The 14,867-nt window shown below is 37.8% G+C and overlaps 1 protein-coding gene across 1 annotated transcript in view; it reads right to left on the bottom strand.

Moving 5' to 3' along the window:
- Positions 1-14,867, bottom strand: part of LOC127645446 (ephrin-A2-like) — a 98,198-nt gene that overhangs the window by 4,868 nt on the left and 78,463 nt on the right. The window contains exon 2 of the mRNA XM_052129067.1: positions 3,261-3,553. Within this exon, the coding sequence (XP_051985027.1) occupies positions 3,261-3,553 (293 nt within the window). The remainder of the gene's footprint in view (positions 1-3,260; positions 3,554-14,867) is intronic.

A 14,867-nucleotide genomic window follows, 5' to 3' on the forward strand; every position in this document is an offset into this window, starting at 1 on the left:
CCCTTACAATGGCCTGTCACACACTGCGTTCCCTTTGCAAATTATCTCACAGAACATTCAATGATCTGAGAGCAAAGAGACACTATTGAGCCTGCCAGTTCTCAACCATTATAGGCCATCAAGTCAGCTCCTCCAGTACATCAGTAACACCGTTCATCTCTGCTTAGCAAACGTAACCATTTTGACAGATTACTTCATTAATCTCTGATGTCCAGACATAACAATCCAGTTGATTATTTTATTTTAAAGCTCTGATGAGAAAGAAAGGGAGAGTGAAATCTGAGGTGAACTTGGAAATTGTCAAATAGCTACAAAGAAAAGGCACGTGTTTGATGGATTTAACCACTGGAGTCATGTGGATTACATAGGTTTCCTTTATGTGATTATTGGAGCTACAAAGGTCACTTGCATTGTATGGAGCTACAAAGCTGAGACATTCTGACACTTAAATCAGGCAGTGCAGTTACTACTAACTAACTGGTTGTTGATATGACAATTTGTAATTAAAGATAGTCCTACACATTACAAGTTTTGTTGTAATTTGTGGAAATGCATTAAAAATACTTTATATTTTTTATTTAAAAGTACACACACTAATGGTTTCCTGATTCAAAAACTTTTACACCTAAAGAAATAAATCGTAATTTTGAATCGTACGTATGTCTACAATTATGCACACTTCACATGAGCTGAAGACTCCAGTTATATCAGTAAGCTTATAAAAGCTGTTTGATTCCACATGGAGAAGGTCTCCTCACAGGGGCTGCCATGTTGGTATCACATGACCAGCTGAAGACAGTTTAGTTAATCTCAGTAATCACCCTGTTATTGGACAATTTAACTCATTGATTAAATTATTCATGGCTGACTGTGAATAGTGAATTTCTACAATGGCATCGCTAAGTAAAAACAATTGTGTTTGAATTACGCATTTAGATAATTTTGTGAAGTCTTTACAATGTCTGCATGTGTAAAAGTAAAAATCATTAATTGAACAGTTAAGGAATCAGAACCGGAGTCAATCAATTCCTTACAATTCCCATCCCTAGCATTAATGAGAGAGAGAGAGAGAGAGAGAGAGAGAGAGAGCCTCATTCACAGTGGCATGTGTGTTCACCCAAGAATTTATGCTGTTTTTAACACTAAACAAGTTCATGCATAAACATTGACTTTACTTGACTTTTTTTATGTTCTTTCGCATTTTTATTGGCTGTTGCTTATTGCTGCTCTCTCACTAGTCAGGACAGTTCGCACACCTGATGAATGGTCAGACAGATTTAAAAAAAGTTTGAAAACAAGTAAGAAATATGTCATATTATCTGACTTTTTGTAGAAACTATTTGCAACTAGTTTCACAAGTGTGCACAGTTGGCTATGATATGGGGCTTTTTGTCGTATACTAGTCGCAGACTTAAAACATGAAATGACGAATAGTTTCTGGTAGTCTTGTAGTGTGCACATGTCTGACAGCAATGCACTTATTCTAAATGACCTGGTCAAGCTGTTGTAGTATGAAAGTTTGTCATCTTCAGGCTCAACAACACACAAGCCCCCCACAACCCTCCCTAGGTCATTGTGTATTCCTGTGACATGTCCACCATACCGGATCCTAGGTTCATTTGAGAGCACCCAACCTCAACTGCCGGCAGCTGTGTAGGAGACGCCTGTCAAGATGTCATCACAGCCGATCAATACGGGCAGAAAGATGGAAGTCTGGGGTTAAGTCTGACCATGCTCTTTTTCCAGCAGACAATCAAGATCAGCCCCCACTTCCCACTGATAACGTCTCAGATCCATCTCTCATCTGTGACCCAACAATCCCCAAGGGACCACAATGGCCATAGAGCTGCTGGTATCCAAACAATACTCTCAAGGAGTGGCTCTGCTGGTGAATGGAGATGCCTTTGGATGGGGGGGTTGTCCAAAGGCCTTTTCCAGCCCTGCCTTTCTATCTACAAACAAAAGCCCTCACAATGTTAGGCCTGGCTGGAAACTGGGAGGTGGAAGCATTAAAAATAAATTTGGCGGGACAGGGCCGAAAAACACTCTGTTGAAGGGTATCTTTGAACTTTTATGCCTGCTCTTTGTGGAATTTCTCTCTCTCTCTCTCTCTCTCTCTCTCTCGTGTGAAGAGAAAACACTGTGTTGTGTATGATAAGCAGCGCTATGCCCTGCTGATTTAGGGGGGTTTGGGTGGAGGGGATGTTTATTCAGAATGCCATCCCCCCTTACCCTTTCAGTCTGAGCTGTCAATCAGGGAATAATCAACAGTCAAATGAAAAGCATGTAGGATCTGTGGCAATCTCCATAGGAGAGAGAAAGGCCTGTATGGTTGCTGTGTGGATGGGGAAGGCAGTTGATGGACAGTGTTTCTCTACGACACAAAGCCTGCAAGAATTCCAAAGTGGCCAGGATGCATACTGTACACAGGTGGCTCACAGCCCAGGCACATCTGTGCGCGCCAAAACCTTCCATGTCAGGAATTGTAATTACCATATCAATTATTGATCTGCTCATGCTGCCTGTTTTTTCCTGGTATTTTACTGATCCACACTTTTCATGTTATCTTATTGAAACAGTTGGGAATGAAACTGAAAAATGTATATACTTTTAGTCGCTATTTGTTATTTGTATGGAGCTCACACCAATTGTGTTTCAGAACAGTAAATCAAGGAAACTTGTCCTTATTAAAGACAAGTTTCCTGTTTGGATCAAACTGTGTAAATCTTTTTGAAGTTAATGGAAATGAGCTGTAGGATGTTTCTCATTTTAAACTATAAATCTGTTAAGACTGAAGCTTCATTATTTCTCCATTTCTATTCCTTTTTCAAACTATCTGTGTCGGTACATGAGTGCCGTATCTACACTACATAGCCAAAAGTATGTGGGCACCCTCTTCTACTTACTGATTTTGTGTTTGGTGTGGAAGAGCTTAACCTGCCTTCACAAAAACATTTGAGATTAATTGGAATGCCAATTGCGAACCAGAAGTGATTGCCCATCATAAATGTCTGACCTCACTGATGCTCTTGTGTATAAATGGGAGCAAATCTCCACAGCCATGCTCCAACATCTACTGTAAAGCCTTCCAAGCAAATGAAAGACGTTTTAGCAGCAAAAGGAGGTAATTAATTAATTAAGGAACTAATGCCTATGATTTTGAAATTACATATTCAGTGATCACATATGGGTGTGGTGTTTGGGTTTCCACATATGTTTGGCCAAGTAGTGTACAGTACACTGAAAATGTGAACACTCACATATGTAGTAGTACTCATGTCCTGGGCGGAACTCGAAACCAAGCGAGAAGGGGGTGAAAAGCTGGAACTTCTCAGAGAAACGTAGGGGTCCATCGGGGCTCTGGGGCCGGTTACACTCCCAGCGTTTGAAGCCCCTCATTCGGTGCTCACAGGTAAGGTAACCATCATGGTTGACCATGAAAAGGATGTAACGCTCCATGCGACTGTGAGGCTGTTGAGTCTCGTAGTATGGACAATACACATCCAGGTAGTCGTTGATGGCCACCGGCACTGTGTATTCCCCCTGCCAGAACCTACAACCGAGAGACAGAAAGTCAGTTCACTGAAATTAAACCAAGGCTAGAGAACAGCGTTGAGCAAAATTCAGAATTTAAGAAATGGCTTCTTTTCAATCCATGCCCCAGAGGAATTTGAAGTGGAATTTGCTCTAAATGACAGGAAGAGTCTGTTTAGCAATTCTAACAAACTCAACAGTCACACAAATGTTTTGTGACCAAACATAATTATGTCAAAAAATTTCACTAAATATACTCCATATTTATTCCCTGATATGTAGAATAAACTTTTACTTTTTAACCTTCAATACTGTCAGTAAAGTTCAATACTGTCAAACATTTAACATCCATCAAAATTAGATTTTTGCAATGCAGCACGTGTCCAACACATTATTTCAGAGAACTTTGTTAAATAAATATGGACATAAAAATATGAGCATTCGTTTATTTTAGCCTATTTTTAAGACATACACATTTCAATTTCAAATAGAAATTCCATCACATTGAATTGCATAATCTTCTGAAAATTTAATTAATAAAGCGTATTCAAGTTTTATCAACTTAAATTTGTTTATGATTACTCAATTCAAATTGAAGTGATTTTGTTAAGAAATTGAAACGTTTAAATCTTAAAACTAGGCTAAAATAGTTTTTGGAGTGTTCTGAGAAATGAATTTTTTAAAATAAATGTTAATTTATAAAATATAATGAATTATAAATAAAATAAAAAGTTCTTTAGGTGGAATTTCAAGCATTGATTATCAAAATCCTATAAATACACAATATGTTTTGTGCATGATAACATGTTTATGTTTAATTCATACTGAATTATGAAATGCTTTATTAGAAAACACACTGACAACATTAGAATTTGAAAATGAATTTTTTTGAATTTCATTCCATTTCACTTCATTGAATTCAATTTTGAATTATAATTAGATTTATTCTGATTGAAAACTGAATTCAAATTCATATCAATTTCATGAACTGAATTGGAATTTGAAGCATTCTCAATTTAATTCTAAATTGAACTCTACAAGAGAGGTGAGTGACATAGCAGAGTAACATAACACTTGTAGAGTTATGTAGTGTTGTAGTACTTGAGTCCGACTCGTGACTCGCCTCGGACTTGAACACTAATGACTTGGAATTGGACTCGAGCATTGGGTGCATTCTGACTTGGAGGAGAGGACCCGTTACAACCGTTAACTTTTGCGTTCTGCCCTTTTATGGCTTGAGATCATATGCATGTCATACCATGTACCGGGTGTGCAGGCATGAATCTCTTTTCTGATTTCCTTTGCTTTCACTTAGAACTGGAGGTGCACTCTCAAATCTCCATGCTCTCGTTCAGAGAGTGCGTGTGCCACTCAAAACATGTCATGTATACTCACAAATCTATTATAATGCAAAATAACTCTGCCTCTGTTTATTCATACAAATACCTGTAGATGTGGTATAATGAGGGAGAATACCCGTTGCCCAAACCCTGTTTGAGAAATCAACTCACCATTTAGTCAGTGGTGCATAATACATGGTTAAAGTCATACTGTAAGAATGATATTCTGATGCTCACTGACAATGTAAGAGACATGAGCAAATCAAATGACAGAAACAATTAACAAAGAACTCATTGCTACTCAAGTACTCTCAAAACTTTCACCCCTTTCACGTGCCTGCACAAGTTTGTCTAGAACGCATAAAGGATTTTTCAGGATCTATGTGGTGGCACATACGTAAAAAACTTGGAAAAAATGTGGAACAAATCGTAAATCATTGTTACAATTTCTAATTATAACTGGAACATAAGATGACAGGTGCAATTTTACACAGAGACTAAATCTAGACTAAAACAGTTTAGTAATTCCATTGTTAAAAGGACAAACATCCACCCATCCATGAAAAATCATGTGAATTGCTCCAATGCCTGAATTATAATGAATTTTGATAATATAACACTAATGGACAATACCTGAGAAAATAAATAAATAAATAAATACACTTTAAATAAATGGCAAGAACTGTTGTTTACAGTGGAAAGTTTTTCTGACATTTCATTTATAATTTCCTTGATTTCTGTATAGGCCTACATACAAAATTGTGATTGACAGATACTGTAGATAGATTGTATGTATGGTTCCTTGTACAATACACTTCAAAATGCTGAATGTGTGTGTGTGTGTGCCAATAAACATAAATTGGCAGCAGAATTGTGATTTTTTTAAACTTATTTTATGATATAGACAAGGACTCGTGACTCGGACTTGTATGCAGTTATTGGCGACTTGACTTGGACTCGACTCGGACACAATATTGGTGGCATGGATTTGAGCAGCGAGGACTCTGACTCGACTCAGACTTGAGATCTAGTGACTTGACTACAACATGAGTGTTATGCATGAAATATTCTTCAGTTCAGCTTTTATATTCTTCCTCTATTCAAACTATAAACCATGAACCATGTTTAACACACAAAGACTAAATCTGTTGGCCAGAAAATCACAGGCAAAGGAACAGAATAAGCTGGAGTGAATAACCACAATGCATATTTTCTATCTAGGTCACCATTATGCAGAGAGAGAGAAAGACTGGCAAACAGAACAAACAGTAAAACGAACACACAAACACCACCAAATTGTCTGTAATACTGTAATGAGCGGAGGGCTGTTTAAATTTTTTTTATAAAAATGTAAACCTTTTTTAGAACGTAAAATAGACCCCTTACAAAGAACTCTGTGTTTACCTCTTCATAACTGTGTTAGTGAAGTGCAGTAACATGTATAAATGAAATTGTTGACTATTCACATTAAGCACTAACAATGTAGTCAGCTATTTGATTCCTGTTAGCTTGCCATATAACTTATAAACGTAATATTAAATTAGAGGAATAGTTCACCCAAAAATGAAACTTTTCTCATTATTCACTTATCCTGATGACATCCCAGATATGTATGACTGTCTTTCTTCAGCAGAACACAAATAAAGATTTAGAGCGGTCAGGTCCTTATAATGCCAGCAGTTTTACAGTCCAAAAGTCACATTTAGGCAGCATAAAAGTAATCCACACGACTCCGGCCAATCAATTAATGTCGTCTGAAGCAAATTGATCGTCTGTGTAAAAAATAAGTTGATAATGAACTTTTAAAATGCGCTTTCTGCCAGAAATTGTCACATCACATAGCTGTTGCATGATGTGAGCATGTTGGCGAGTTCACACTATTCCTTTAATCCAAGTTTTGAACCATACTGGCATCTGTAAAATAATTTTTTCATTCATTGCATTTGAATTTCTCACTATATATTGTGTTTCATCAGAATGCAGCCTTTAGAGTGAGAGAAAAAGAAGGGAGGGGTGGAGCGGCAAAAGATAACATGAGTAAATCCAGCCAAAATCACTTTAAAAAGTCAGTGTAACCTACAGAGGCTACAAATGTGTGACAGTATTGTGTGTTGTCATAGTGTAATGTCTATATGCTTTTCACAAAAATAATAAAAAATAAAAAAGGCAGAGGAAAAAAATAAGAAATTAATTTATAAAAAGGTTTATGCAAAAACAAGTGGCAAATCTGCCAGTGGAACAAGACAAAATACACTTGTGTTCAAGAGAGACTCTCTGAAGTCACAGTACCATACAGCAATTTTGTTTCATACATTTATGGGTGACTCTCATCAAGCTTTTCAAGTGCTTGTCTGGGTCAAATTTCACCCCAAAATCAAAAGAGAAAATAAGAAGTTATAAAAGAAAAGAAAACAAAGCACATTTTGTACAACTAAAATTATATGGACACTAATTTCATGATATTCAAGCACCCCTTACACAATTGTCATTACCTAAAATCTCATTCTTCTAACTGTAATGAGAAAAACAAACAAACAGTATGATATATTATTTAAAGTGTGAAATATTTATCCATCAAGGTAATATTTGAGGTATTGACTTTAAATTAGGCTGATATTATCAAATAAAGGCTGTATTACAGTAATGAGAATCTAATGAGAATCATAACTGAGAATAATGAGAATGACAAAAAACACAAAAGTAAAAAATATGGACACATTACATTAATGGGGGTGGGGGTGCTTAATAATGAATAATCAAATATGACCCAGACATGATTTAAAAAAAAAAAAAAAAAAATCCTTATCTGGTTTTTAGGATGTTTACATATTTTTGCAGGAAAAGAAGACAAAATATGCTGATTAAGAATATGCTTAGTTTTTTTTTAGAGTGTTCATTAAATAAAGTCTAAATAAATAAAAATAACAAATATAACATTTTCCAAAATGTTCAAAGCATTGCACAGATATATCTGAACTCTATAAACTCCCCTTTTTATAGACCAACTTGTTTCTAAGAGAAAACACCAAAAAGCACTCACACCTCTGTAAGTGAGGCAGCACTGTCAGGTATTGGACCATTTCCCTTCATTGCTCTCATTTAGAGGAGTTGCCCTCTCCAGCACCTGCTGTCTGTCCTTTAACTAGACAAACTATTGGCAGGGTGATGTCCTCACAGTGCAGCACTTAAAGCCCACATCAAGTGCCTTAAAGGCTGGTTGTTGTGCCCTCACACAATGGCTCTTTCAGATGTGTGGACACACACACACACACACACACACACACACACTTAAAAGCTGTCGTAAATTACTTCCTTGGAGTGGAACATCTCTGGATTTTTTACTGTAATTCAGTTCTCACAGTCCTAATCAAGTTCACCTGTTGGAGATTAGCCACGTTTCTAAACTGTTACCTCAATTCCATCTTTCCGCAGCCCAGTTTACATTAAATGGACAAATGTATTTTAGGTCCTTTCAAACAAGCCAAAGTGACTTGTTTGTCTAATCACTTGTTTATACTTTCAGAAGGAATAATTTTCCAGAAAGTTTGGTGCTGCTGAACTTCAATGTAAACGGTGTGAAGATATTTTTTCTAATCATGCATGAAAAGATTACCGAGGGGACATAAAGTATATCAGTGTGAGCGGAACATCCCAGCATATGTGGGATCACAACTGTGGGTGTGTGTGCATGTATGAAATACATCCTTCACTATCTTTTCAAGAACACATTTCGCTTGTTGCGCTTGACCTTCTCCAACTCTCCCCAAGCACATCAGGAACTTGTTTATGGTTCATGGTGAAATATTGATCTGTGAATTTACAGTGGTTTCCATAACCTTTTATCAATTACCACTGATTAGTTACATCACCAAATACACCATTGCACAATAAATGACTTTTTGCAAAAAAGCTTATACTATCAGTCAAAAGTTTGGACACACACTTGATCTTAAAAACCTTTTGATCCAAAGGCTTATTCCGAAATGCTTGAAATTAGTTTTGCTTTTGTTATTAAAATGTTTTATTGATTCCAATGATTGATTAAATAAACAGGAAATATGGAATTAAATTAAATGAAACTTAAACCATTCCCTCCGAACAATCCCCCCACCCCGACACAAACACACACCTCAGTGGTCTGATAATACATTTATAATGACACATAAATAAACAATAAATCAACAGAAAATATTTTGAAATAATGAAACAACACACATGTTGTGTTTCCATGTTTTATGGAGACTTTCCATAGACATGATGGTTTTTATACTGTACAAACTTTATATTATATCCCCTAACCCTACCCCTACCCTAAACCTAACCCTCACAGAAATTTTCTGCATTATTACATTTTCAAAAAACATAATTTAGTATGATTTATAAGCTGTTTTCCTCATGGGGACCGACAGAATGTCCCCACAAGGTCCAAAAATTTGGGTTTTACTATCCTTATGGGGACATTTGTTCCCCACAAAGTGATAAATACACGCTCACACACACACACATGCACACACACACAAACACAATAAGAATGCATACAGACATTTAACATTGCCTATCTCACTTCACTGCCTACCCCCGATCCCTCCAAAAAATGTTTTATTAAATAAACCCATGCTGCCCAGTCTTCTATAAATCATCCCCTCAAAAGCCGCTACCCTGCCCAACTCCGTGCATCACTCCCGAAATGAGGGCGCTCCAGCTGACTTCCATCCCCTAAGCATGACCTGTCTTCCGATCATGACACCAGCCAGGACCCAACTTTTCATGAACCCATCCCCTACATCAATAACCGTCCCATTGCCTAGAACCCAAAGCCTGGGGCAAATTAAACCCAAGCACCCAATATATCACACATAAAATGCTGTCACACCCCACAAGTGCAAGATAATGGGATGTGATTTAACTTCTCCAGTTAGTTTAATAGAAAGGCTTTGCAATGGAAAAACAGGGGTGAGAACTTCCTGTTCAATACACTTGTGCCCTGGAACACTGCTAATGGTTCCAGGGCAAGACAGATGAATTATGTTAAAAAGGGCAACCCTGCCGGGTGGCCCTGTCCAGAGTAAAATAATCTGAAATTAATCAATTTGTTTGTACCGCCACTACTGGGTGTCTATAAAGTAACTTTATACATCCAATAAAAGTTTTCCCGAACCCGGATATTTCCAAAATCTTAAAAAGATAATCCCATCCTACCATATCAAACGCCTTTTCACAGTCAAGTGAGATAGCAGCGACCTGAGTCTGATCATTTGCCACTGACAACATGACATTGATGAGACGCCTGATGTTATCAGAAGAGCTGCAGCCCCAAATAAACCCCACCTGATCTATGTGTATAAGAGATGTCATAACTTTACTTAATCGGTTAGCCAAAATATTTGACAATATTTGTACGTCTAGCTGGATCAGAGAAATTGGACGTTAACTCTTACACTCGCTTGGATCTTTGTCCATTTTAATAATTAGACTGATCCAGGCTTGTGTCATGGTTAGCGGAAGCTTTCCAGTCTTTAATGATTCTGTATAAACTTCTAATAAAAGTGGAGCCAATTCTGTAGCATAAGATCTAAAAATCCATCTGGCTCGGGAGCTTTGCCTGTAGGCAAGGCCTTAATTACCTCGCCAAGCTCCTCCATGGTTATCTTATTTTTTTCTCAATCGTTAGTTTAGGGAGTTCTAATGGTTCCACAAAATTTCTTCAGCAGTAGACAAAGACGTGGAACTATAGAGATCAAGATAGAATACTTTAAAAGCATTATTAATATCAATGGCCAAGGTAAAAATTCCACCACCATCAGATTTCACTGAGGGAATGGTAGAAAAAGACTCTCTCTGCTTTATATATCTAGCCAAAAGCTTCCCTGCTTTGTCCCTTGACTTAAAATATGACTGTCTTGCCCTGAATAACCAAAACTCCACCTACTGAGGACCAGTTGGTCTCCATACAAACATTGATTTCAGCCTTTAACATTTGTTGGAAATCAGGATTTTGCTAAAGGGATACATTAAAGCACCAACTATATGATTTATTTTTCTCTGTATGTGGCAACACCTCTAAACTCATCAGGGCATGATCTGAGACTAAGATGTTTCCAATTGAACAATCAACAACAGATGAAATGAGGGACTTAGATATATAAAAAAATCTATTTTAGAATAAAGCTTATGGACTGATGAAAAAAATGTATAGTCCCTACCAGATGGGATCAAAAGTCTCCAAATATCTATAAGACCAAGATTTGTACACATACCGTGAAGCATCAATGTTGCTCTAGGGTGTTTACACACTTTTGCTTCACAATGATCAAGGACTGAATCCTTCAATAGATTAAAGTCTCCTCCCAATATTATATCATGAGAAGTGCCATTCACATTCCACGTAGAGACAATCCACTCATATTAACATTTAAGATTTTGACATATTAGAAAAAATAGTTTGTGTGTCAAAAATACAATTATAAAGACCACATTCCAACATTAGTGCAACAGTCAAACCCCGAAATTACCCCTGAACAAAACAAACAGAAAAAAGAAAAACATACGCATTAACCTGATAGCATGATAGCGCCAACCGACGTCCATCCCTTTAAACACAAACAGTCCATGTACGCCTTAGAGAGCCCCCGCGACAACTCTGCCTTTTGATTGCTCAAGTCTGGTGTTTCTATACAAATATTGTGTGACAGAATTACATAACAGAAAATAATCTGTAAAACAAACTCCAGCCAATAAGCAGAATAAACACAAAGAATGTGTACATTCATTCACAAAACTGTTTCAAAGTTGTGTTCCTCCACAAAACAAACTCCAGCCACTAGGAGAACCAACACACACACACACACACACACACACACACACACACACACACACACACACACACACACACACACACACACACACACACACACACACACACACACACACTAGCAGAACCAGCACACACACAAAATATTTTTTTTAGTTTCCTCAGACAGTCAAACAAGTGTTCAGTGTTCATGAGTGCAGCAGATGACCTAATCCTTCCAATGCCCTGCAAAAAAATATTCCCGAAAAACAAACTCCATCCAATAGGAGGCATAAACACAAGGAACATGCAGATTCATCCATAACTGTCCCGAAGGAGTGTTTTCCACAAAACAAACTCCAGCTACCAGGTGGAACCAGCACAAAAAGAAACAAAAAAGGCGCCTAGCTTCCTCGGATGGTGAAATTAATGTTCAGTGCATCAAGCTTACTTGGGAGCAACGTGAGAAACACACCATGACTTCCTCAGTCCACTGATTTTATGAAAGACATTGCTTGTTGTGGGCAAGTAAATATTTTGTGGCCATCCATAGTATCTATTCTCAATTTGCCCGGAAACATCAGTGCAAAAGCGACCTTCCATTGATGTAAGAGTTTCTTGCATTCCGTCGATGCAAAAGTTTCTTAAAGGAGTGTTATTCCACAAAACAAACTCCAGCCACTAGGTGGAACCAACACAAAAAGAAACAAAATGGCAACCAACTTAATCAGACAGTCAAGTGTATGTTCAGCGAGTCAAGCTCACTTAGGAGCAACATGAAAATCACCAATTGGCTTACTAACCCCATTGTTCCTATGAAGGATAATGCTTGCTGTGGGCATGTCAATATTTTGAGGCCATCCTTAGTATCTATTCTCAATTTGGCCAGAAACATCAGTGCAAAAGCAACCTTCCGTTGATGTAAGAGTTTCTTGCATTCCTTCTTTCTTGTTGAATTTGCGATGTTTGGGAACAAGATGTTGTGGTTCTTCCAAGAAAGCCTTCCTTTACTCCTCGCCTTACGTAACATGAGATCTTTATCGGATGATCTCACAAATTTGGCCAGAATTGATTAGGGCCTGTCTCCCTCAGCGGATCTCCGAGCCGGGACCCTGTGAGCATGCACGATTTCCAGTATATGGCCTGTTATGTCGAGCAGACTCGGGAAGAGCTTGTCTATGAATTTCACCATATCACAGCCTTCCTCATGCTCAGGAATTCCAACAATTCAGATGCTGTTTCACCGATTATGATTCTCGAGGTCTTCCAGCTTTTCCTAAACGCATTCCAAATCTACTTTGGTCGCTAGCGGGTTTACAGCTAATTCCCATTCCGTTGACTCAAGATAATCATTCCGTTTCTCAATGTCCCTGATTCTTCTAACCAAATCAGCATATATTGTCTCAATCGCCGTAATCGATCGACGTATTACAGCAAGATCCTCTAAGTCAGCCACGACCTTCACCAGCATTACAGACAGTGTAATTTAATAGTTGTTGACTTTACTAGTATTCTAAAATGTGGAAAAAAAGTAATAAAACACAATAAGTAGGTGTGCCTAATCTTTTGACATGTGATGTAGATCAGGCTGTGATTCAGGCTAAAAGACATGATGTAGAGACTGATGAATCATAAACAGTATGATGCTCATGCTCCAGAATATTAAAAATATCTCTTTCTCAAGTTTATACACACACACATTTTTTTTTCTTCCCCACGTAGACAGAGCACCGTTCAGAATTGTAAACAATCACACTTCAGTTTCTCGCATCATGACACTCCTAATTCACCTGCTGTTGTCTCGTGTTCTTGCCTTTCCTTTGTCTCTTAAAGTTTGATATTCAGATTATCCTCACAATCTCAAATATCTGAAGCTGCTTTAAGACAGAGCAGAGTGCTCACAAGATGAGCACAAACTTCTGCACATCTAAACAATAAACTGTCACAACTGCAGAAAATAAGCAATAGTGCCAGAGCTGAACATTTATATTATGGTAAACACCTGTGTCGAACATTTGAAGTACTAGAACAAAAAAGTCAAGATTCAACTTGCTCACATAGCCTACTAAAGATTTTTGAAATGCACTGGTAGAGACATTTCAAAGTATTTTATTTTTATTTTAAACCAGCTTTGACAATACAAAGAGTCTCTCCATTTAAAAAAGGAAAAGGGTTAGGATTTGGGTTAGAGTTAGTCTGTACTAATTGTACTGTACTGTATATAGATAACATCTATACAAATATGTATATATATAGCTTATTATAATTAGTACAGACCAACCCTAACCCACATCCTAACCCTTTTCCTAAATGAAACCTTTTTTATATATATATAAAAACAAAAAAACAGTATTTGCTTTATGAATTGATTTTCTAATTGAGGACATCCCCAAATATCCCAAAAGGAATGTCAGATTTAGCTCACTTTTAAGGACAATTTGTACCCGAACTGTAATACGTACACACATAACTACATTTTTCCTGTGGCAAAGTTCAGTGGATTTGCAGATTTTGCTATTAATAGTAGAGACAGCAGCATATGAGCATTAATTTAAGCCTCACAGGAAGTCTTGCTCTCTTTCTTTGTATCAAAGGATCACTTGAGGCACAACAGCACACACACACACACACACACACACACACACACACACACACACACACACACACACACACACACACAAACACACACTATGCCATGTTGCTGTAATTCCAAGGTGGATGATCCACAACCCTGGCATTATAAACACTTGCCTTACACATTATGTGCGAAATGTAGCCACAACTCGGTACGCTGTGATTCTGGAGGCTTTCCAGCACTACTCATTGTGTTCTTGCCACAAGCAGGCCTTTTGCCATCATGCCAGTCCTGTGAGACACTAAGGGCTTTTAGTGATATGGAAAAGCAAAGGGCTGCCACAATGCTGTGAATGCAAAGCTCCAAGGCAAAGCTCTTCCATTCAAGATAAAAGAGAGGAGAAAAGCCACTTATCGCTGGGGCTATCTGCTGCCCGCATCTGATGCAGGGGCTTGGGAACCGGACCTTGTTATGTCAAGAGGAGCGAGGAGGTACTGACACTGCCAAATGAGAAAGAGAAAGGAAGCACAAGAGAGCGAGAGAGAGTGCTGCCATTCTAAACAGCAATGCTGGACAACACAGCCAAATCTAGACTTGATGATGTCTGTTGTTTCCAGGGCACTTCATA

The sequence above is a fragment of the Xyrauchen texanus genome, chromosome 6 (genome assembly GCF_025860055.1).
Source record: "Xyrauchen texanus isolate HMW12.3.18 chromosome 6, RBS_HiC_50CHRs, whole genome shotgun sequence".
Classification (NCBI taxonomy): Eukaryota; Metazoa; Chordata; class Actinopteri; order Cypriniformes; family Catostomidae; genus Xyrauchen; species Xyrauchen texanus.